General features: G+C 50.6%; 1 protein-coding gene across 14 annotated transcripts in view; it reads left to right on the top strand.

Moving 5' to 3' along the window:
* The window catches only part of SLC43A1 (solute carrier family 43 member 1), a 30,251-nt gene extending 5,770 nt beyond the window's left edge, over positions 1-24,481 (top strand). For 2 of the 14 annotated variants that reach the window (XM_031653578.1, XM_031653581.1), the window contains exons 3-15: positions 8,747-8,924; positions 9,033-9,088; positions 9,221-9,297; positions 12,204-12,296; positions 13,909-14,042; positions 15,942-16,120; positions 17,906-18,052; positions 18,142-18,180; positions 18,414-18,552; positions 19,976-20,117; positions 20,378-20,451; positions 22,126-22,249; positions 23,755-24,081. In XM_031653578.1, coding sequence (XP_031509438.1) covers positions 8,747-8,924; positions 9,033-9,088; positions 9,221-9,297; positions 12,204-12,296; positions 13,909-14,042; positions 15,942-16,120; positions 17,906-18,052; positions 18,142-18,180; positions 18,414-18,552; positions 19,976-20,117; positions 20,378-20,451; positions 22,126-22,249; positions 23,755-23,901 — 1,529 coding nt within the window. In that variant the 3' untranslated portion in view covers positions 23,902-24,081. Of the gene's footprint in view, positions 1-8,746; positions 8,925-9,032; positions 9,089-9,220; positions 9,298-12,203; positions 12,297-13,908; positions 14,043-15,941; positions 16,121-17,905; positions 18,053-18,141; positions 18,181-18,413; positions 18,553-19,686; positions 19,782-19,888; positions 20,118-20,377; positions 20,452-21,732; positions 21,793-22,125; positions 22,250-23,754 lie in introns of those variants that run through there. The other 12 variants (XR_004177560.1, XR_004177557.1, XM_031653577.1 and 9 more) reach the window with 12 other exon arrangements.
* The last annotated feature ends 217 nt before the right edge of the window (positions 24,482-24,698 follow it).

Here is a 24,698-nt window from a genome sequence, read left to right as displayed (position 1 = left end):
TGTCTTTCAGTTTCTTTTGGTGTCCTTTAGTGCACAACAGTTTTTAACATTGAAGTCCAATTTCCTATTTTTCTCTTTTGCCACTTGTGTTTTGGTGTCATGTTTCAGGAACTATTGCCTAATCTCAGGTCACAAAGATTTACACCTGTGTTTTCTTTCTTTCTTTTTTTTTTTTTGAGACGGAGTCTCGCTCTGTCATCCAGGCTGGAGTGTGGAGTGCAGTGGCACGATCTCGGCTCACTGCAAGCCCCACCTCCTGGGTTCACGCCATTCTCCTGCCTCAGCCTCCCGAGTAGCTGGGACTACAGGCACCCACTACTGCGCCCGGCTAGTTTTTTGTATTTTTAGTAGAGACGGGGTTTCACCGTGTTAGCCAGGATGGTCTCGATCTCCTGACCTTGTGATCCGCCCGTCTCGGCCTTTTTTTTTTTTTTTGAGACGGAATCTCACTCTGTCGCCCAGGCTGGAGTGTAGTGGCGTAATCTTGGCTCACTGCAGCCTCTGCCTCCTGGATTCAAGCAATTCTTCTGCCTGAGCCTCCTGAGTAGCTGGGACTACAGGTGCCCATCACCACGCCCGGCTAATTTTTGTATTTTTAGTAGAGACAGGGTTTCACCATATTGACCAGGATGGTCTCAATCTCCTGACCTCGTGATCCACCTGCCTTGGCCTCCCGAAGTGCTGGGATTACAGGTGTGAGCCACCATACCCGGCCTGTGTTTTCGTAGAGTTTGGTAGTTTTAACTATTATAGTTAGATCCTTGATCCATTTTGAGTTGATTTTGTGTATAGTGTGAGATATCTACCGGGTGTTGTAAATTGCCCAGAAGTGGGTATGCTTCTAAGTCTGGCTCTTAGGGATTACTAGAGGTGACCACAGTGAATTCCTCTCTTTTTCTCAGAATTAATTTCTTTTCTTTTCCTTTCTTTTCTTTTCTTTTCTTTTCTTTTCTTTTCTTTTCTCTTTCGACAGAGTCTCTGTCACCCAGGCTGGAGTGCAATGGCTTCCTCAGTGCAACCTCTGCCTGCTGGGTTCAAGCAGTTCTCCTGCCTCAGATTCCTGAGTAGCTGGTATTATAGGCATGTACCACCATGCTTGGCTAATTTTTGTATTTTTAGTAAAGACGCAGTTTCACCTGTTGGCCAGGCTTTTCTGAAACTCCCGGCCTCAAGTGATCCATCCGCCTCTACCTCCCAAAGTGCTGGGATTACAGGTGGGAGCCACTGTGCCCAGTCCTTTTCTCAGAATTTATTTGTTTTTTTTTTGTTTTGTTTTCTTTTTGAGATGGGGTCTCACTCTGTCAGCCAGGCAAGAGTGCAGTGGTGCAATCATTGCTGCAGCCTCGAACTTCTGTACTCATGTGATCTTCCCATCTCAGCCTCCTGAGTAGCTAGGATTACAGACGTGTGCTTCCACACCTGGCTAATTTTTTAAATTTTCCAGGACTTATTTGTCCATTCTTGCAAAGTAGGGTACAACATGCCTATCTCTACCTGCCTCTCTTCCCTTCAAGGGACCCCAGCCTAAATCCTTGAGGCTGTTGGGCTGACTGCGGGTGCTGTTCCCTGATCGGCCTCAGTCATGCTGCATGATCAAAAGTGTCTGCTTTCTGCTTCTTGGAACTTTATTCACTTTGGGTGTCAGTCTTCCTCTATAGTGTCCCAAGAACATAGACCAGGAATGTATGTTGCCATGGTGTGTGGCAAGAGGCAGGCTTCCAACTCTGCTATGTGCTGTTGGGTGATTGAAGCCAGTTACTTAATTTTCTTTTTCTTTCTTTCTTTCTTTTCTTATCTCACTCTGTTGCCCAGGCTGGAGTGTAGTGGTGCGATCTCACCCCACTGCAACCTCCGCCTCCCAGGTTCAAGCAATTCTCCTGCCTCAGACTCCCGAGTAGCTGGGACTGCAGGTGCATACCACCACGCCTGGCTAATTTTTGTAATTTTAGTAGAAATGGTGTTTCACCATATTGGTCAGGCTGGTCTCGACCTCCTGACGTCAGGTAATCCACCTTCCTTGACCTCCTAAAGTGCTGGGATTACAGGCATGAGCCACCGCACCGGCACTTAATTTTCTTAATACCTCAGTTACCCCATATGGTAAAATGGGGCCAATAATCCCTACCTTATAGCACTGTTGTGAAAATGAAATGAGAGGAAGCAGATAACATTTCAGACTACAGATGGGATTGTTACTACCTTCTGGACCTGGCTTTGCTGTTATTTGCATATGACCTTATCTTCTTTGGATCTCCATTCTTTCCAAGTCTATAAAACAAACTGGACAATTGTCAACCTTTCTCCCAAAGAACAGTGATGTAAGGATCAAATGATGTCATTTAACAAAAATATAAAGAGTCCAACAAATGAGGAACTCATTATTATTATTACAATTATTATTATTTTAGAGATGGGATCTTGTTCTCTTACCCAGGCTGGAGTCCAGTGGTACAAACACGGCTCAGTGCATCTTCGGCCTCCTGGATACAAGTGATCCTTAGGTCTCATCCCCCTAAGTAGCTGGGACCACAGGCATGTACCACCATGCACGGCTAATTTTTTATTTTTTATTTTTATTTTTTGAGACAGTCTTGCTTCGTCACCCAGGCTGGAGTGCAGCAGCGCAATCACTGCTCACTATAACCTCTGCCTCTCAGTTTCAAGTGATTCTCCTGCCTCAACCTCCTGAGTAGCTGGGATTACAGGCCTGTGTCACCACGCCTGGCTAATTTTTTTGTATTTTTGGTAGAGATGGGATTTCATCATGTTGCCCAGGCTGGTCTTGAACTCCTGTCCTCAAGTGATCCACCTGTCTTGGCCTCCTAAAGTGCTGGGATTATAGGCATGAACCTCTGCGCCCAGCCTCGGCTAATTCTTTATTTTTATTTTTTTGTAGAGACAGGTTCTCACTATGTTGTCAGGGCTGGTCTTGAACTCCTGGGCTCAAGTGATCTTCTCACCTCAGCCTCCCAAAGTGCTGGGATTACAGATGTGAGGCACTGTGCCTGGCCTGGAACTCACTGAAGCATTCACTAGTATCGGCTTTGGGGTTACCTGGCCACATCCTCTGACCTACCTATAAGGGTATTACAGCTAACAGAGCCTCTGTTTCTCAGAATTTAGGCAGAGGCAGTTCAATTTATCACAAAGTATATCCAGCATAAGTGCCCAAATAAAACAATTGCTAAAGTTCTTTAGGCATTTACTATTTGTTAGTTAAATATTTAGTACTCACTACAAATCTGTGATACAGATATTTTTATTATTAACCCCATTTTATAGAAGAGAAACCTGAAGCTCAGAGATGCTAAGTAACTTGTGCGAGGTCACACAGCTAGTAAATAAAGGGTGGAGTAAAGATTCAGTTTCACACTGGACTCCAGAACTTTTCTACTGGGACTCATGAGAATAGTGTGGATGTCCCCGACCTCCAATGGTCCAGGGCTGTCCTGGGGGAATCCAGCCATAGACAAGAGACAAGCGAGAGCCCAATCCTAAGATTTTGTTGTTGTCATTTGTTTGTTTTTGAGACATGGTGTCACTCGGTCACCAGGCTGGAGTGCAGTGGCATGATCAATGCTCACTGCAACCTTGACCTCCCAGGCTCAAGCAATCCTCCCACCTCAGCCTCCTGAGTAGCTTGGACTACAGGTGCACACCACCACACCTGGCTAATTTTTAAATTTTATTTGATTAATTTATTATTATTTTTTGAGACAGGGTATCACTTTGTCACCCAAGCTGGAGTGCAATGGTGTGGTCTCAGCTCATTGCGGCCTCCACCTCCCAGGTTCAAGTGATCCTCCCACCTCAGCCTCTGGAGTAGCAGGGACTACAGGTGTGCACCACTATGCTCAGCTAATGTTTTTATTTTTTGTATAGATGGGGTCTCACTATGTTGCCAGGGTTAGTCTCAAACTCTTGGACTCAAGCGATCCTCCTGTCTCGGCCTCCCAAAGTGCTGGGATTATAGGCATGAACCACCACCCAACCCCTAAGGTGTTTTTGCTGAATGTGACCTTGTCTGAGGCAGGAAAGGGAAGCATCATGGGTTTAGGAAAGGAACAGTAAGCAGGGAGACAAAGAAAATGGGATCATTTTGTGAGTGTTCGCTGTGCGTGTATTTGTGACAGTTCTCAGAGCCAGCCTCTCAGGTGGTTGAGACCACTGTCTCCATTTCCCAGATGAGATAATGGAGCCTCAGAGAGTTTCTGCAGCACAGCTAGTGGAATTAGAATTTGAACCCAGCTCTTCCAGACTCCAGATGCTTCACAACCATCCCATTTTCCAGTGTTTCCTAGACCTAGTCATTTGCAGTTCACCTTCATGATTTTACCATTTCTATGTGCCATAGCTACTGTTATTTACTAATAATTCCTTTTGAATCAGTCTACTTAAAAAAAATAGCTTCATTCTAAAGTGTAATATTCTTGGAATATTGAGTTAGCTGTTACCCACCCCCACAAGTTATACATATACATATATGTTTCTCATACATATATATGTACATATATACATTGTTTTTTATTTTATTTTGTTATTTTATTTTTTATGTTATTTTATTTATTTTATGTTATTTTGTTATTTTATTTTATTTTTTTTGTTAGTAATTTTTTTTAGATGGAGTCTCTCTCTGTAGCCCAGGCTGGAGTGCAGTGATGTGATCTCAGCTCACTGGAACCTCTGCCTCCCAGGTTCAAGTGATTCTCCTGCCTCAGCCTCTGGAGTAGCTGGGATTACAAGCACCCACCATCACACCCAGCTAATTTTTATATTTTTAGTAGAGACGGTTTCACCATGTTGGCCAGGTGGGTCTTGAACTCCTGATCGCAAGTGATCCACCTGCCTTGGCTTCCCAAAGTGCTGGGATTACAGGTGTGAGCCACTGCACCTGGCCAATGTATGTTTTAAATAAACATTCAAATAACAATTAACTATGAAACCTTAAAAACTGCTCCATGTTACTTCCTGAACCCATCTTGAGTGCCTACATGCTGTGCTTACCACATATTAGGAAACACTGCTTTCCCTGGCTTCGAATCCCATCCTATGCTTTGCTTTATTTGTCTGTAAATGTTGGGGTGGGGGGTTGATGCCAAAGACCTTTTGTTTTTTTTTTTGAGATGGAGTTCTCACTCTGTCGCCCAGGCTGGAGTGCAGTGGTGTGATCTCAGCTCATTGTAAGCTCTGCCTCCCGAGTTTACACCATTCTCCTGCCTCAGCCTCCCGAGTAGCTGGGACTACAGGTGCCCGTCGCCATGTCCAGCTAATTTTTTTTTTGTATTTTTTTAGTAGAGATGGGGTTTCACCGTGTTAGCCAGGATGGTCTCGATCTCCTGACCTTGTGATCCGCCCGCGTCGGCCTCCCAAAGTCCTGGGATTACAGGCGTGAGCCACTGCGCCCGGCCTCGCCGAAGACCTTTTCTGTTGTCATTAACATGGACACCAGCTCTAAGAGGTCTTGGCATCTTGGGCTGGCTCCCCTCTTAGTTCAGAATCTGGATTTTATCCAACTACTCAGAGTGATCAAGCCTTATGAATGAACTCATTGGTGAAACTCATAAAAGGCTGATCCATAAAACAGGAATGAATGTATGAATTGACACTAAGTCATTAGCAGTTCATGGGACTGGATTCTCCTTTAGTGGAAGAGCACATGTCCTTTCTGGCACTGACGTGTACTTGAGAAACTTACTAAGCAAACTGGCCCATGTAACACAGAGGCCCTTAGGTGCAGTGGAAAACTGTTGACTTTGGAGATTATCTTGAGTTTGAATCTGAGCCTGCCTGTTAAAAGCTGGGTAACTGAATTGCTTTGCACCTTGGATCTTTTACCATTTATAAAATGGGGACCATTGTACTCACCTTTTAGGGTTGTTGCAAGGTTTAAATGGGATTCTCTATAGAAAACACTAGCACAAAGTAGGTGTTAATTTGCATGCTAGTGGGATTGTTTGTGAGGGAAATTGTCATTTGATTATCAAACACTTAGGAGCAGGAACAGTGTCTAATTCAGGGACTGCAAATAAAAATGCCAGTTGGGGCCAGGCATTTGCTAATAATTGGGTAAAGCAGGGCAGGTGTAGGATAGCAAATGTATGGGAATTAAAAGAGAGGTGAGGACGGGTATGACCTTGAGAAGGCAAGCCCTGGCAAAAAGGATGGCCTCCACTCAGCTACAGTCATGCCCAGATCTTCTGACTTTTTAAAGAGAAGCCAAAAATCTGGATTTTTATGTGATAACTCCTGAATTTAAACTGGCACCCAATTATAATTTACAACACTATAAGGATGGATCAACATTGCCAACCAAGCAAAACATGAGTGGGGGCCATTGCTGGTCACCCGTGTGCAGCTTCTGGTCTAAATCATTTTTGCATTTCTTCTTGCTTTACACATTGTCCCAACACAGTGCTGGTGTATAGTAAATATCTAGTGAGTGGGTGTAGAGTGAATAAACCAATGCAGATAAACCTGTAGAGAGGCCGGGCACAGTTGCTCATGTCTCTAATCCCAGCACTTTGGGAGGCCCAGGCAGGCAGATCACTTGGGCCCAGGAGTTCGAGACCAGCCTGGGCAACATGTCGAAACCCCGTCTCTAGAAAAAATACAAAAACTAGCCAGATGTGGTGGCGTGCACCTGTAGACACACCTACTCAGGAGGCTGAGGTGGGGGTATCACTTGAGCTCGGGAGGTCAAGGCTACAGTGAGCTTGGAAGTCAAAGGTGCAATGAGCTGTAATTGCACCATTGCACTCCAGTCTGGGTGACAGAGTGAGACTCTGTCTCAAAAAAAACAAAAACAACGCCTGTAGAGAAATGAACAGTGATCACAAAGATCACTAAATTATAGGGCTAGCCTGATACCCAAAGGCTGTGTGGTCCAACCCCCTAAGTGCTTCCTGGAGGTGTCTGAGCACTTTCCCCACCTCCTTGGCAGCTGGTACTAAAGAAGACTCTCTGTTGCCCAGGACGGTTCCTTCCCTGGTTGGTCAGCACTCAGGATCTGCCAGGCCTTTGTGTTCTTCCTCATGTTAACACACAGATCCCTTTACCCTTACTCTTCTGCCGCCTGCACGCCCTTTGGATACGTAAAGTCAGGTTGTTTTCACCACTGAGGGCAGATGTTCTATACCACCCCCTCGTATCCAGGCATTGTCACATCCCCTTTTCCCCTTGTTGGTTTTTTTGTTTGTTTTCTTTTTCTTTCTTTCTTTTTTTTTTTTTTTTTTTTTTTTTGAGACAGGGCCTTGCTCTGTCACCCAGGCTGGAGTGCAATGGTGTGATCACGGCTCACTGCAACCTTGACCTCCCGGGCTCAAGCAATCCTCCCACCTCAGCCTCCCGGGTAGCTGGAACTACAGACATGCATCACCATGCTCGGCTAATTTTTAAAATACGTTTTGTAAAGACAAGGTTTCCCAGTGTTGCTTGGCCTCCCAAAGTCCTGGGATTACAGGTGTGAGCTGCTGCACCTGGCCTGGTTTGTTCTTTTAGCAGCACCTGTCACTCTAGAGCTGAGAACTTCCTGTCTCATGCAGTGTGGATGCCCAGGCTCCTAGAGTACGTGCTTACCACATGACCCACCAGGAGGGTCAGCTACCCCTTCGTCAGATCCTTCAGGAGCACTTTCTCTGGGCCAGGCACTGTGCAAAGCTCTTTGTTTACTGTCTCCAGTTGAATCCTCCTAAGCAGGTCATGGGTTAGGCATTCTTTGGTCCAGTTTGCAGACAAGGAGGAAGTTACTTGGTCAAGGGGCACAGCTAGTAAGGCTGGTGGTGGGAATTCAGACCCTGGTCTGTCTGCCTGCCCCAGGTGTACCCAGAGTTTGCCCTTGGCAGTGCTGCCAAGTGACAAATTGGAGGCCTGGGGCAGCCACCTCATGACTCACTGAGCACTGAGTAAAGCGAAGCAACCCTTTATCTCCTATCACTAGCTTTTCTCCTTAACTTGTCACAACTCCGAGTTGGCAGTTTACCGTTAAGGACAAGTCCTCCAGGTGGACTTTTAGAGGGGACTGGAGGGCAGTGACTGGTCCTCGTTCTGTACCTCAGCTATCACCTGGGGAATGGGATAACTGTATTAACTGACTCATGGGGCTGTTATGTTTAGAACAGTGCCTGGAACACAGTTAAGTGCTCAGTAAGTGTTAGTAATTATTTTTCAGACTATCATTTATCGGGAAAGCGTCCTCTAAGTTTTAGTGAATTCTTTCTAAATGTCTTTTTTTTTTTTGTATTTAGAGATGGGGTTTTACCGTGTTGCCCAGGCTGGTCTCAAACCTGTAGGCTCAAGCGATCTGCCTGTCTCAGCCTCCCAAAGTGGTGGGATTACAGGCATGCACTACCGCGCCTGGCCATTTTAATGAATTCTTGTTGTAGCCATTAGAGCACCACTCACTGCCTTTGCCTTTGCCTCTAGATATGGGGGCACTTCTTGTTGGGGGTCCACAACCCCCTAAGCTTGGACGCTGAGTGCATATTACAACTTGGTAAATACTTTTATGTCCAGTATTTCATTTGAGCTAGTTGAAGCCTCAGGCCGTGTGTGTGCAAGACTCTCCCAGGGTCAGGTACTAACTGCTGCCATTTCTGGAGCAGCCCCGTCAGAGGAGATGTGACTCTAGGGTACCCCTAAAGGCACCTGGCATGGGATTTGAAAGCAGGTCCCCTGACTGCAGGCTGCTGTCTCCTGTGCCCAGCTGTTCCTGTTGTCATGTGCTGAGCCCTCCCTTTCCCCTCCTCAGCTGAGAACAGCACCAACAGCACCCAGGATGAGCAGCGCAGGTGGCCGGGCTGTGACCGGCAGGATGAGATGCTCAACCTGGGCTTCACCATCGGTTCCTTTGTGCTCAGTGCCACCACCCTGCCACTGGGGATCCTCATGGACCGCTTTGGCCCTCGACCCGTGCGGCTGGTTGGCAGGTGAGGCGGCTGGGCTATGGGGAACTGGAGGACAGAGACCATGCTGCAGGGGAAGGGGAGGGGAGGCGCTCACAGGCCAACCCCTTGCCCTTCCCTGTGTCTCCACAGTGCCTGCTTCGCTGCGTCCTGCACCCTCATGGCCCTGGCCTCCCGGGATGTGGAAGGTGAGCTGTCTGTCCTCTTGTGGCTCCACAAGAAAAGAATGGGTGGGATGAAGGTGGATGTTTACCCCAGCTCCTGCCCTTGGCTTCCCACAGCTCCCCAAGTGCCCTCATCTGCCTCTTTCCCCTTTCCAGTTCTGTCTCCATTGATATTCCTCGCGCTGTCCCTGAATGGCTTTGGTGGCATCTGCCTAACGTTCACTTCACTCACGGTGAGTGTTACAGGCCTGGCCTGGCCGCAGAATTCCCCCGAGTGGGGTGAGGGCAGAGTGAGTGGGCTGGGGGAGGGGCCTGTGGCCGCAGATCACTAGATCAAGTGGATGTGTGGAGAAACTGCAGGGTGGCTGCAAAGAGCAGGTGTGAGGCTGTGCGTGTGTGGATGAGGCTGTGTGTCAGGCTGTATGTTAATGTGTGTGTTTGTGTGTACAGAGCCCATGAATGTCTATGGAGCTCTGTTCTAGGTCCTGGATTACAGCACTGTCAGGACTGACCACGTCATCCTCCCCGCTGGAGGTTACCTTTCGGGGGTGAGGGGCACAGACAACCGAATAAACAAGTAAACTAATAAATGATGTCAGTAGTCATAGGTGCTGGGAAGAAAATAAAACTGGGTAACATGATCGTGAGGGGGAGCGAGCAGCTTGAGACAGCGTGTGCATGCTTGCCATGCCGTGGGAGAGTGGGTGTGTGACCCTGTCCCTGTAAAAGCCTTGAGTTGGTAGGTGTGTTTGTGAGTGTACCAGGTTGAACCATATGAAACTGTCGACACTTCATCGTGCACGTGGCTTGACCTATTATTACATGTGGTGAGTTGTGTATGTGTGTTGTTCTAAGTGTGTTTATTTATGTGAGTGTGTACACGCGTTAAAGGCTTAGGAGTGTCGGGAGGGTGGAGGGGAAGGTTCCTGGCCGGGCTGGCTCGGACTGTTTCTCTCTGAGAAGGGCTGCCTGACTGGGTGGTTTTGGCTGAATTTTACCTCGCCCCAGCAGCCGCCTTTAATTCCAACCGGGAGCATTTCACAACTCTCAAGGAAGGAAGCGGATCCCTTTCTCCCCGCCCCTCAGCGCAGCCCCTTCTCCCTGCTGTGCAACTTGGCCCAGGGCCCTAAATCCCTTCTCTCTGGGGCTTGGCCTCAGACCCTCCGTGGCTGCCGGGTGGGGCTTGACCAGCGGCTCCTTCCCGCTATATCCCCGCCTCCTGTAACCTCCAGCCAATGGCAGGGTCCGGCGCCGGCGCCGCCCCTCAGCCGCTCCCCGCTCCCTCCGGCCGGCCCCGCCCCCTGGGCTGCTGCGCTTGGCCTAGACTTGGACCAGCACGTATGGTGCTGCGTCCTGCGGGCCCAGCTGCTGTTGCCACGCGCGCTGCAAGGCCGCCAGCCCGGGGTTATCCGGCCGGCCTCGCTCTACCCACGGTACCGGGCGGAGACAGCGTTTGTGGCCCCTTGGAGGGGAGAGGGCCCTGCCCTCTCCAGGCCTGGCACCCTTCCCTGGCGTCCTTGGCAGCGGTGCCTCACAGATGCAGGGTGCAGGAAAACCTCTGCCTGAGTGGGTAGAGGTTTTTCCTGAGCCAGCCACTTCGGTAGGAGGGGGAAGGAGAATTTAGTTATCTTCTGTGTTTAAACACTTTTTTTTTTTTTTTTTTTTTTTTGAGACGCACTCTCGCTGTGTCGCCCAGGCTGGAGTTCTGTGGCGCGATCTCGGGTCACTGCAACCTCCGCCTCCCAGGTTCAAGCAATTCTCCTGCCTCAGCCTCCCAAGTAGCTGAGACTACAGGCGTACGCCGCCACGCCTGGCTAATTTTTTTGTATTTTATTAGAGACGGGGTTTCACCGTGTTGCTCAGGCTGGTTGCGAACTCCTGAGCTCAGGAAATCCACCTACCTCGGCCTCCCAAAGTGCTGGGATTACAGACGTGAGCTCCCGCGCCCGGCCTAAACGCCTTCTTTACCAGAGCTATTGAGGCCTCCCTTCAGAGTCTCAGTTTCCCCCTCTGTGGAATGGGTTTAGGCTTTGTACGAATCCTAAGGTCCTTCTCAGCTGTGGGATCTAGTGACTCGGGGAGGATGGTGGGGCCAGAGGAGGGTGTGTGCGAAGGGCATCCTGACTTTGCCTTCCCCTGCCCTGAGGGCTTGGCTGAGGCAGGTGAGCAGAACACATGATCAATTAAATTCTCTCCTGGTGGGGGTTCTGACCCTGCTGTGCGTCAGAGCCACCTCCTCTGGAGACTTGGTCTGCCCTGCCTCCATTCCCTCCCTTATTTCCACCCTCACCTCCCAGGACGTGATTTGTCCTGATTAAGCAGAAACTGGGCTGGGATGCCAACTGAGAGGGTTAAGAGGCACCGCCTATTACCGGGACACAGCCATGGTCACAGCCTTGGGTTAGGGCTGGGACAGTCTAACAATGGGGAGAAAGCCATTAATGTGCTCTGTGAACTTGAGTACACTTTTCCTCCCTGGGTGTCAATTTTCTCATCTAAAATGGGTTGGATAAGATCACTGTTTCTTTCTTTTCTTTTCTTTTTTTTGGTGGGTGGGGACATAGTGTCCCTGTGTCACCCAGGCTAGAGGGCAGTGGAGTGAGCTCACTGCGACCTCCACCTCCCAGGTTCAAGCGATTCTCCTGCCTCAGCCTCCTGAGTAGCTGGGATTACAGGTGCCTGCCACCATGCCCAGCTAATTTTTGTGTTTTTGGTAGAGATGAGGTTTCACCATGTTGTCCAGGCTGATCTTGAACTCCTGACCTCAGGCTTCCCGCCAGCTTCCCAAAGCGCTGGGATTATACGCGTGAGCCACTGCGCCCAGCCCAGATCAGTGTTTCTTAAGCACCTATTCCATGCGTTGTTCAGAGGTGTTACGTAACAAACTTGGGAAATCTGGGATTAAACAAAATTAACACAACGTCTCTCTGAGGGGTGTCTGGGAGCCTTTTTGAAGCTAAAGTGCACGGTGAGTGTGTAGGCAGGGGGCAGAGTACAGTTTCCCACATTGATTTTTCTGTTTGTTTTGCCTTGGGGCTTTGCTGCTGCGTCTCCCGGGGCTGTTGTATGGAGCAGGGCTGGGAACGCTGGGCGAGGGTCAGGGTGTCCCCACCTCATGGGTGCTGCTTTCCCCCCTCAGTTGCCCAACATGTTTGGGAACCTGCGCTCCACGTTAATGGCCCTCATGATTGGCTCTTATGCTTCTTCTGCCATCACATTCCCAGGAATCAAGGTATGGAGCTGCTTGGGGGGCCAGTGAGGCCACCTGGGTTTTCTTTTTGTCTTGACACAAGAACTGGGTGGGGCTGAGTGAGCAGCAGCTAGTGCTGACCCACGGGTCTGACTTCTGCGCTCTCCTTTCTCTGTCATCATCCCAGTGCAGGCCTTCCCCGTCTCTCCTGGGCCAAGGCAAGCTTTCTCAGCTGGTCTCCCTGCCTCTGATTCTTTTTCTTTGTAATCTGTCACTCACATGACTTCCAGAAGGATCCCAGATGGGGAACTGGCTCACACACTGCGGAAAAACCTTCAGTGGTTTAGCTTCACCTACAGAATCAAGTCTAGCCCCTTCACACGCATTCAAGGTCCCTGACTCGCTGGCTTTATTCAGCCTTTGGGGCCACATTTTTCCACACCTTCCAGAGAGGCTGGGTGGTTTGGTCCAAGGTCACAAAAATGAGTTTATGCCAGGCTGGATCCTGGACAGGTCAACCTGGTGTCCCTGGAAGCCAGGAGACCAAAGTTTTAGCTCAGTGCAAATGGGGGCCCCTATTTCCTCTGTCAAATATCAAAGCACCCTTTGACTGAGCCATGCCATGCTCCTCAACCTCCATTGTGGGCAGTACCAAACTGCATACCGTTTTGCACTTTACAAAGAGTACCAAAGAAGGTACTTCTGCCCAGTGTCTCCAAAGGAGTTTGAGAGAGCGCATGGGTAGGGGGCCATCAGTTGTTCTGGTGGGCAGGCATGGAGGGTGGGCAGTTCTCCCTTCTTTTCAACTGAAGTAGTGTTTGAGGAGCCAGATCTTACCTCCACACATTTGGGTGTGTGGCCCTTTGAAGCTCTGTCCTGCCCCTAGAGAGGAAGAAGCCCTAAGGTCCAAGACTGCAGAGAAAAAGGTTTGAGCAGGAGCCTAAGGGGAGAGCAGACATTAGTCATCCTGTTCACATGGCATGGGGAGAACAAGAAAACAGACGGTCTTCTCTGTGCACCAGCTTCTTCCATAAGAGGGGCTGACGCATTTGCACAGAATCATTCAAATGAGAACTTACCTGCCCTGGGGTTGAGAGCCCTTAGGCAGAGCACTTGCACCTCCCTCTCCCCGACCCCCAGTGGTTGCACTGGGAGCACCTGGGAAAGGTGAGATAAGGCTGAGCATGAGCAGTCTGGGTTTGCCTTTTCCCCCGGGGAACGTGCCAGGAAGGGGCAGGATAAACACAGTGAGGCCCGGTAAACCTAGAGTTCTAAGTTTCCTTTGTACATACTATGAAGTGGACATTTTTGTGTGAACATGAACATGAATGTTTGTGGAGTCCTAGGCAAAAATGTATGTATCTTTTTAAGATAATGGAAATTTCAGAGACATTTTGAGCCAGTGGCCAGCAGCTTCAGGCTTTGTGGAGACTACTTCATAGCTCTCTAGGGGAGCTCAAGTGAAAAAGAAAGAGGAATGATGGGTCTTCTGAGTCTGACTCTAAACTTCTGGTCTTGGTTTCCTCATCTGCAAATTGGGCACAAGGACAAGGGGAGAAGAGACCTTCTTTAAGGCCTCTGAGGCCTGGGATCTACCTTGGTGGGGTCTGGGGCCAGGCAGTCTCCCCCACGGGCCTGCCCCCTCCTCTCACAGCTGATCTACGATGCCGGTGTGGCCTTCGTGGTCATCATGTTTACCTGGTCTGGCCTGGCCTGCCTTATCTTTCTGAACTGCGCCCTCAACTGGCCCGTCGAAGCCTTTCCTGCCCCTGAGGAAGTCAATTACACGTGAGTGGCTGGAGTGGGCGGAGACTCTCCATGGGGCAGAGAGGGTGGTCAGGGATGTGGTGATATGATAGATGGAATTAACTTGGGATTCAGAGAGACCTCGGCTTGGACCTCTGCTTGGCAAATCGCTTGAGCCCTCCAAGCTCTGCTTTCTCATCTGTACTGTAAGCCTGTTCCTACCTACCCATGGGTCGCTTTTGTTTGTCTTTTTAGAGGCAGTGTCTTGCTCTGTCACTCAGGCTGGAGGGCAGTGTCTTGGTCCTGGTTCACTGCAGCCTCAAACTGCTGGGCTCAAGCGAACCTCTCCCTCTGCCTCCCGAGGTGCTGGGGTTACAGGCACATACCACCATGCCCAGTTAGTTTTTTAATTTTTTGTAGAGACGGGGCTTACTGTGTTACCCAGGATGGTTTTGAACTCCTGGACTTAAGTGATCCTCCCCACTTGGCCTCCCAAAGTGCCAGATTACAGGCGTGAGCCACTGTGCCTAGCCTCCCATGGGTGTTTTTAAGTGATAGAGTTGGTACATAACAGGTGGTCAAAACATGGTAACTATTTATTTATTTATTTATTTATTTATTTATTTGACAGAGTCTCACTCTGTCACCCAGGCTGGAGTGCAGTGGTGTGATCTCAGTGAACTGCAACTTCTCTCTCCTGAGTTCAAGTGATTCTCCTGCTTCAGTCTCCTGAATAGCTAGGATTACAGACACGCGCCACCACACCTGGCTAATTTTTGTATTTTTTAGTAGAGACAGGATTTCACCATGTTGGCCAGGCTGGTCTTGAACTCCTGGCCTCAAGTGATCTGCCTGGCTCGGCCTCCCAAAGCGCTGGGATTACAGGTGTGAGCCACCATGCCCAGCCTATGGTAACTATTTATGTGAGTGCAAAAGTAATTATGGTTTTTGCCATTAAAAGTAATGGGCCAGTTGCAGTGGCTGATGCCTGTAATCCCAGCACTTTGGGAGGCCAAGGAGGGCAGATCACCTGAGGTGGGAAGTTCTAGACCAGCCTGACCAAGATGGAGAAATACCATCTCTACTAAAAATACAAAAGTAGCTGGGCGTGGTGGTGCATGCCTGTAATCCCAGCTAGTCGGGAGGCTGAGGCAGGAGAATCGCTTGAACCCTAGAGGCTGAGGTTGCAGTGAGCTGAGATCACACCATTGCACTCCAGTGTGGGCAACAAGAGCAAAACCTCCATCTCAAAAAAAAAAAAAAAAAGTAACAACAAAATATTGTTTTCATCCTTTCTGGGTTTGGAGATCAGAGTAGGAGGTACCTCAGTAATAGCACTTGATGCCATGTGGTTCCAAAAAGAGGGACATAAAAGAATCCAGCACTCTGCCTTTTGTGGGGCCACCTGAACATCAACTTTTTCCAGCCCCCTATCAGTGCAGCCGAGGCAAAAGGTGATGCTCCCCACCAAGCACGTAAGGTGACATTACAGAGCTGACAGTTATGCCAGGCACTGTACTTAGCCCCTGTCCCATCCTCAAACAGCTGTATGATGTAGATTCAGTATTAACTCCATTAATAACGAAAGTGCAGGAAACAAAGTGACTTTCCAAAGGTCATGCCATTCAAAGGAGGGTGAATCTTAGGTTGGACACAGGCTGTCTGACTCTGGAGTCTGAGGTCTTAATGCCGCCTCCGCCATAGGAACAGCCCAAGTGAAAAACAGCTGATCCACTCTTCATTTACTTGGCATCTGTGCTAAGCTGGTCCCTGAGCCAAGCTCTGAGCAACAAACCAGGAGCTCTGCATTAGGGAGCTTGCAAGCACGTCAGTGCTGGGTAGAGGGGTGCTGGACACCGCTGGGACGGCGGCTGAGCACTAGGCTGTTGAAGGTGGGCTCTGTGTGACTGGTTCCCTACACTCTGGCCTGACTGCCTGCAGGAAGAAGATCAAGCTGAGTGGGCTGGCCCTGGACCACAAGGTGACAGGCGACCGCTTCTACACCCATGTGACCACCGTGGGCCAGAGGCTGAGCCAGAAGGCCCCCAGCCTGGAGGACGGGTCGGATGCCTTCATGTCGTCCCAGGATGTTCGAGGCACCTCAGAAAACCCTCCTGAGAGTGAGTGTCTGGTCAGGGTGCCGGCCTTGGGGAACAGGGACGGTGGGTCCTCATATTCAGGGAGCACTCAGCCTTGAGTATTTATTCGCACCCCTCTTCAGTCCTTACAACATCCCATGATGTAGGTGAGGCGTGCTCTCCATTTACGGATGGGCAAATCAAAGCTCAGCTAACTCTGGGCAGTTCAGATTCAGGGTTACCCTGCTGGTTTCCTGGGATGGGGGAGGGAGGAGCTCCTTGTACCCATGGAGTACAAGGGGGATTGGTCTCTGGGGCCTGTCAGGGACAAGGTCTCTGGGCCTGTCAGGTAGCTGGTTTCCTCAGGGCCCCTTGCAACCTCTGAGCTTATTGCATCAGGTGCAGGTAGGCCCACGAGCCTCCTGGCAGGGGTCCTCCACACCTGGCTGGCTTTTGCCCCCTGCTGGTCACAGGAGGAGCTGCAACCTGCCTGGGCTGCTGCTCAGGAGGGACATGAAGATCCCAGGACTGCCAGTTCCATAAGTGGAAGGAGCTCCTTGGACTCAGTTGAGGGGTTTGAGTCCTGCTCTCCAGTTATAGGCTATGTGGCTTGGGTAAATCACTTAACCTTGCTCTTGATTTCCTTACCTCTTAAACTAGCACTCAAAGCACCCCACAAACTGTAAAGTTAGTTGTGATGACTGAATGACACCATGGATGTGGAAGCTCTTTGTAAAGTGCAAAACGGTGTGCAGTTTGACGGTGGTTACCCCCAGAGCCGATTCTCAGAGGGCGGCATGGCTAAGGGCATGAGCTGGAGTTAGGCTGACCTGCTGCTTCCCGCCCTGTGAGCTTGGGCAAGTCATTTAACTTCCTGAGCTGCAGTTTCCTCATCAGTAAAATGTGATAAGGACAGGGTTGTTGTAAGATTGATTAAATGGGATAATAAATGTCAAGTATGTAGCCCATAGTGAGTGCTTCAGAGTTTTTTTTGTTTCTGTTTTTGAGATGAAGCCTCGCTCTGTTGCCTAGGCACACAATCTTGGCTCACTCCAACTTCCACCTCCTGGGTTCAAGCAATTCTCCTGCCTCAGCCTCCCAAATAGCTGGGACTACAGGCGTGCACCACCACACCTGGCTAATTTCTGTATCTTTAGTAGAGATGAGGTTTTACCATGTTGGCCAGGCTGGTCTCAAACTCCTGACCTCATGATCCTCCTACCTCAGCCTCCCAAAGTTTTGGGATTACAGGTGTGAGCCACTGTGCCCTGCCAGTTTTGTTTTTTGTAAAAATAGACAGGGTCTTGCTGTTGCCTGGGCTGGAGTGCAGTGGTACAATCATAGCTCACTGCAGCCTTGACCTCCTGGGCTCAAGCGATCCTCCTGCCTCAGCCTCCTGCGTAGCTGGGAATACAGGTGTGCACCACCATGCCTGGCTAATTATATATATACTTTTTTTTTTTTTTTTTTTAATTTTAGAGATAGGATCTCGCTATGTTGACCACCAGGCTGGTCTTGAACTCCTGGGCTAAGTGATCCTCCTACCTCTGCCTCCCAAAGTGTTGGGATTACAGGCCTGAGCCATGGTGCTCAACTGAGTTATTTTTACCACACAAAGCATAGGACATACATCCAGAGGGCACCTAAAAATGTTCTGAGCTGAGCAGGAGCCTGGAGGCAAGTGAATCTGAACTTTCCCGTCTTTGAAGAAACCAGTCCCTCTCCAAAGTCACATAGTGTCACTCCCCTCAAGAACTGCATGAGCTGGGACAATCAGAGGGCAGTGGAAGGTCTGGGGCTCAGGGGCACCCCCTGCTGTCTCCCCAGGGTCCGTCCCCTTCCGCAAGAGCCTCTGCTCCCCCATTTTCCTGTGGAGCCTCCTCACCATGGGCATGACCCAGCTGCGGATCATCTTCTACATGGCTGCCATGAACAAGATGCTGGAGTACCTTGTGACTGGAGGCCAGGAGCATGGTGAGGCACCGCTGAGGCCCCTGGGGGTTGGGGGCACAGGAGGGTCACCCTGGCTGAGCTCCCCTCACCGTACCTTTACCTATCCACAGAGATGAATGAACAGCAGCAACAAAAGGTGGCAGAGACAGGTAGGGCGATGAAAGCAGGGCCCTGGCCCACGCCCACCCTGCTGCAACCCGCTTCTCAGGGGGTGGGACTCCTCTAGGCCTGGACCCACCCAGGTAACCCTGGGCATTTGGGGGATGTAAGAGTCTGGGTTCAGAGGAAGGCTATTTTGGTGCTCTCTGGCCTCTGCTGGAAGGGGTGATGGTGTCCACTGAGTGCCAGTTTCTGACCCCACTGCCCTTCCCATCCTGCCCAGTTGGGTTCTACTCCTCCATCTTTGGGGCCATGCAGCTGTTGTGCCTTCTCACCTGCCCCCTCATTGGCTACATCATGGATTGGCGGATTAAGGACTGCGTGGACGCCCCAACTCAGGGCACTGTCCTCGGAGATGCCAGGTGACCGGCCTGTACAGGGATGGTGACAGCAAGTGGTCAGGCAGCGCTCTTCATTTTCTCTGCACGTTTACATCCAGCAGCTCATTTCTTTTTCCCAAGAACCCTAAGAGAGCAGAGGTACCTCCCCATTTTACAAATGAGAAACTGAGGCTAGGAAGGGACCTGGCTTGCTTAATAATAAGAATAGCTAATGCAGCGTGCTGACTGTGCACCGCTCGGCACCTTGCCTTGTTTAGTCCTACAACACCTCTCTGAGGTAGGTGCATTAATATCTCCATTTTGCGGATGAGAAAACCGAGGTACAGGGTTGCACATTTAAGTCATTACATTAACATTACATAATGTAACATTCTGTTACATTCTATTATAGGCACAGAGTAACCCTGATATACTGTGGAAGGAGACCGCACAAAACAGGGGATACCAGGAGGCAGGATCCTTGGGGGCCATCTTGTTGGCTGGAGACCACCATTGAGGGTTTTGTTTTGTTTTGTTTTTGAGACAGAGTCTTGCTCTGTCACCCAGGCTGGAGTGCAGTGGCAGGATCTCAGCTCACTGCAACCTCTGTCTCCCAGGTTCAAGCGATTCTCCTGCCTCAGCCTCCCGAGTAGCTGGAGTTCACCATGGAGTCTTGAACCCGGATTCTGTGACTGCTTTTGCTCTTTTTGTGTTCATCCAAACAGTCCCTGTTTATCCTGAGAGGGTGGGAGAAAGAGACTGGGAGAGAAGGAAATCCAGTGGCTTCCCTCCCTGCCAGCAGAGCCTGGCCCTGGCACTGAGCCTTCCTCCTCTACCCTCTGCTCCTCATGGCGAGGGTCCTCTAGTAGGGTCCTTCTGTCCAGGACACATGGACCGCCTGCCCTCACCCCAGCCTACTGACCTGTCTCCTGGGCTGGCCTCAGAGCCTTTGTTTGTGCCAGAGAGAGGAAGTGCTGGACAGTCGGGCCAAGCTACTGTCCCCAGGAGGGCATCTGCTTTTGTCCAGGGCAGGGACACCTTCCTGAGGACTTCTGATGAGAGACGATGAGAGATGGTGCGAGAGCTTCCCACTTTCCACCTTCCTTCCCATCCTTGGTTCTCAAACCTTCAAGTGTGCATGAGAATCACTTCGTGGGGGTATTTGTCCAAATGCAGATCTGCAGATCTCCCTGCTGAGATTCCGGGGACTGAGATGAGGCCTGTGAATCTGCATGTGAAGAAAGCATCCGCTCTGATGCTTGTGTCATTGGGTAGGGGAGCAAAACTTTGAGAAACATGGAGCTAGAGAACATGGGTTTCTATGGGTTTCCCATAGAAACATGAATTTCTATGTTTTCTGCTTCCCTGACATCGAAAGCACATCCGAAGGGGGACGGGCCAGGCCAAGAACCAGGGAGTCCTGGGAATGTAGAGGCAGCAGCCAGTGACTTCCCGTTCTCCTCAGGGACGGGGTTGCTACCAAATCCATCAGACCACGCTACTGCAAGATCCAAAAGCTCACCAATGCCATCAACGCCTTCACCCTGACCAACCTGCTGCTTGTGGGTTTTGGCGTCACCTGCCTCATCAACAACTTACACCTCCAGGTACCCACCTCCATCCTTCCCTCTCCCTGCCTCCCGAGACTCCTCCAAAGGGATGGTCCACCCAGCGCCTGCTTTTCAGGAAGCGCAGTTCTGGTCTTCTGATCTGGATCTATTTTCCGGGTTCTCCAGGAAGTGTTTCTAGTAGATTGGGTTGGCGAGGGGGTAGGAATTGAGGCCCAGTTGGCTTCTTCGCCCTACCCCTCCTTCCTCCAGCCTCCACACACTCTCCTAACCTCTTCACTCTCTCTTTTTGCCTTTAGTTTGTGACCTTTGTTCTGCACACCATTGTTCGAGGTTTCTTCCACTCGGCCTGTGGGAGTCTCTATGCTGCAGTGTGAGTCTGTTCGGCTGAAATGCCTTCCTGAGCTTTGCAACTGTGATCAGAGTACCCCAGGGCAGGGCTGGAAGGGCCCCAGGCATCCCCTAATGCGCCCCTCTCTGAGCCCCTCTGATGGCAGGGAGCGCACTTCCTTAAAGGCAGCCTATCCCGCTGTAATTGACTCCCCCTGTTGGAGTCTTCCCTTAGAGGAAGCTGAAATACCTGGCTTGATGACACTTTAGTCCTAAGTCTGCTGTTTGAAACGGCCCCCAGAGTAGCCTCCCCTCCACGCCCACCCTGAAGAAATTTCCTAAGGGCAGCCGTTTGCCTTATAATTTTCCTCTTCATGTTGGGGACATGTTGGACAGTCCCCACTTGCCTGTCTTTTCTGGTTTCCCCTGCCGGCTGCTGAGGGCCTCTCCCCTGTGTATGTGATGGAGTAACAGGACATTACAATAATGATGACAAAATCAGAACCATTATCACGTGCTCCGTTGGTGTAGGCAGTAGGCAGGATCCTGGACCATCACTCCCTGAGTTCAGCCTCACTGCAGTGGTCTCGGCAGAACCCTGGAGTTTCCTTGATTCTTCGCTCCCCCACCCTCCATGTTCACTCCATCCTCAGTGCAGCCAGCAGCAGCTCCCACATACCCCAAATCTGACCCCTCTTGTCACCTCCACTGCTGCCTCTCCAGTCCTAGCCACCAACATCTCTAGCCTGGATTATTGTGGCAGCCTTTAGTCTCCCACATCTGCCCTGGCCCCCCCGCCTCAGTCTATTTTTAACACAGGGGCTGCAGTCACCTGTCAGGACATAAGTCTCTTCACATCACTCTGTGGCCTCCCATCTCATCTGTCTCAGAGTAAAAGCCAAAGGCTTTACTATGGCCTAAAAAGCCCTGCAAGCTCTGGCCCCAGCACTTCACTCCTCTCTAGCTCCCCCTCCTCCCTTGCTCACTCTGCCACAGCCACAGTGACTTCCTAGCGCTCCGGAAGTCTCTAGTGTGTTCTCTGTTTGGCATCTTTGCATGTACTACTCCCGGTTTCTAGAACATTCTTCTCCAGATATCTGCAAGGTGCCCAGTCTCACCTTCTGTCCTTCAGGTCTTTTCCTGACTGTTCTCTTCTCAGTGAGGCCTCCCTTGGCTGTCCTATGTACAACTGCAACCTCCCTACTGCCCCCTTCTCTGCTCGGCTTTTCTCCTTAGCATTTGTCACTGTCTAACACTCTGCATTTCTCTTGCTTATTGTCTCACTGCCACCTGCTCCATGGGAATGCCACCTCCTCGACGGCAGGAATCTGTTGGCTTGCTTGATCGCGATATCTCCAGCACCTAGAACAGTGCCTGGCACATAGTAGGTTCTCAGCTAAACATTTGTTGACAGAATACAGTGGACAGTCCTGCGAGATCAGTGCCATCCCTGTTATTAGTGGAGGAGTGGGGCTCAGGAAAGTTGAGCCGCTTGCTAATATCACACATCCAGGAGGTGTCAGAACCCAGCTCAGTGGCCCCGAAGTTGCAGCATTTACCCTCAAGGCTGGGGACCAAAGAGCCCATGCAAAGAGCTTGAACGCTCAAGCGCCACCCTGCCTGGCCAACGGGGATCATGGTGGGGAGGGGATAGGAGAGGTGCCGGCCTGGGCTGGAGAGGGCCACACACGCCTGATGCTCCTCATCTCGTGGACAGGTTCCCATCCAACCACTTTGGGACGCTGACAGGCCTGCAGTCCCTCATCAGTGCCGTGTTCGCCTTGCTTCAGCAGCCACTTTTCATGGCGATGGTGGGACCCCTGAAAGGAGAGCCCTTCTGGGTGAGAGCAAGGGTTGGCATGGGGGGAGTAGGAGCCACTCTCCTGGGGGCAGGGGTAGGGCCTTGTATGTGGTGCCATCCCTCACTCATCTCAGCCAGAGGCACCTCAGAGGTCTTTAATCTGCAGGTTCCCAAGTTGTCTGCCTTTTAGAACCCCTCACAGAGTGTAATTCCCCAGCCCCCTGAATCAGGATATCTCAGCCTGACCCTAGGAGTCTGTTTTTGTTTTTAATTTATTGTTATTTTTTATAGAGATGGTGTCTCACTCTGTTGCCCAGTCTGGAGTGCAGTGGTACAATCACAGCTCACTGCAGCCTCCGACTCCTGGGCTAAAGCGATCCTCCAGCCTCAGCCTTCTGAGTAGCTGGAACCACAGGTGATGGCTACCACACCTGGCTAATTTTTTTTTAAAAATTGTGTAGAGATAAACAGGGTCTTGCCATGTTACCCAGGCTGGTCTTAAACTCCTGGCCTCAAATAATCTCACCTTGGCCTCCCAGAGTGCTGGGGTTACAGGCGTGCGCCACAGTGCCTGGCCTCCTAGGAGTCTGTATTTAATAAACTCCAGGTACTTTGTGAAGTGGCCAGTCCTGACTCTTGGGCCTGTGTTCAGGTACCATTGGTCCAGTCCAGTTCTACCTAGTGTGGGATCCTGTCTCCAGCACCCCTGAAAGGGGCTTCTTCTCTTTTAGCTTAGATACCCTCAGTAGTAGGGCACCCACTCCTGCATGAGGCAGCCCTGCTGCTGTCAGAAAGTCTTTTCCTTACATTGAACTCATCTGCCTCCCTGATGCTGATCTTGCATCTGCCCTGTGGGGCCACCTACACATAAACCCTCCTCCCACAAGAATTGTGATGAAATAACCGCTTCTGTTTACCGAGCACTCGTTATGTGCTAAGCATGATGCATACTTTTTTTTTTTTTTAACTTACATCTTTGCCACAACAGCCCTGAGAAGGAGGCACTCAGTAAGCATTGCCATTATTTGCCCAAAGTCACAAAGTGAGTAATGCAGAGTGGGATGTGAACCGAGTCAGAGCCCGTGTGTCCTGGGCCTTCCAAGCCTTCTGTCTGCCAGGCTGTACCTCCCAGCTCCTTGAACAGTGTCTGAGACCCTCCTCTCGCCACCCTGAACGGGATACCACTGGTTAACATCTGCAAAGGTCAGAGTGGTGAGCCCACAAGGCCCCATTTCTGGAGCAGCCTGACCAGCCCAGACTCCTACAGTGCTGTGCCTTCCTCATACCTACCCAGAGAGGTCCATATGGTGTGGGCACCCACCAGGCCCTGCCACTTGTTAGGCCTGAGCGGTCTCATCTCAGCCACTTTGCAGAACTGCTGAACATTAAGTGAGATACTGGTGGAACAATGACAACACATCATACGTACCAGCTGTATTTATTCTGGCTCAGGACCTGGAGAAAATGGCCACCTTCTCCTCCCTGTGGGAGGCTAAGGGCAGATGAGTCCCTACTTGACTCTGTTTCTCTCTCCTTGCCCTAAAGGTGAATCTGGGCCTCCTGCTATTCTCACTCCTGGGATTCCTGTTGCCTTCCTACCTCTTCTACTACCGTGCCCGGCTCCGGAAGGAGTACACTGCCAATGGGATGGGCCCACTGAAGGTGCTTAGTGGCTCTGAGGTGACTGCATAGACTTCTGAGACCAAGGGACCTGCATGACAGGCAATCAAGGCCTGAGCAACCAAAAGGAGTGCCTCATATGGCTTTTCTACCTGTAACATGCACATAGAGCCATGGCCATGGATTTATAAATACCAAGAGAAGTTCTATTTTTGTAAAGACTGCAAAAAGGAAAAAAAAAAAAAAAACCCTGCAAAAAGGTCCCCCAAAGCAACGCTCCATTGACTGAAGACAGTCCCTGTCCTAGAGGGGTTGAGCCTTCTTCCTCCTTGGGTTGGAGGAGACCAGGATGTGGAGCTGCCTCTTATCTCTTTCTAGGGGTCTGCTTCCTGGTGCCTCTTGGGGGGGATTGGCAAACAGGCTATCCCTAAGGTCCCATGTGCCATGAGTATGCACACACGCATGTGTCTGTATGTGTGCGAATGTGAGAGAGACACAGCCCTCCTTTCAGAAGGAAAGGGGCCTGAGGTGCCGACTGTGTCCTGGGTTGGGGGTTGGGGGTCGGCCCCTTCCAGGGGCAGGAGGGCGGGTTCCCTCTCTGGTGCTGCTTCTTGCAAGTCTTAGAGGAAATAAAAAGGGAAGTGAGAGACTGGCTGGTGTGCACTTGTCTTTGGTGGTGGGTGGGGGGTGTCATCCCACACCCCCATCCTTCTTCACCCAGGCTCAGCTGGGCATTAAGTAGGACACTTGGCATGCCAGCCTGTTTGCCTCTGGCTGTCTGGCTCACCTCCCTGTTCCCAACCATGCCCTGCCCTTAGTGCTTGGAGGGAGTCCAGATTCTGCCCTGCACTTCCCGGGATTGGGGTACA

The sequence above is a fragment of the Papio anubis genome, chromosome 12 (assembly GCF_008728515.1).
Source record: "Papio anubis isolate 15944 chromosome 12, Panubis1.0, whole genome shotgun sequence".
Taxonomy (NCBI): Eukaryota; Metazoa; Chordata; class Mammalia; order Primates; family Cercopithecidae; genus Papio; species Papio anubis.
This window is presented reverse-complemented; position numbering and strand designations above follow the sequence as displayed.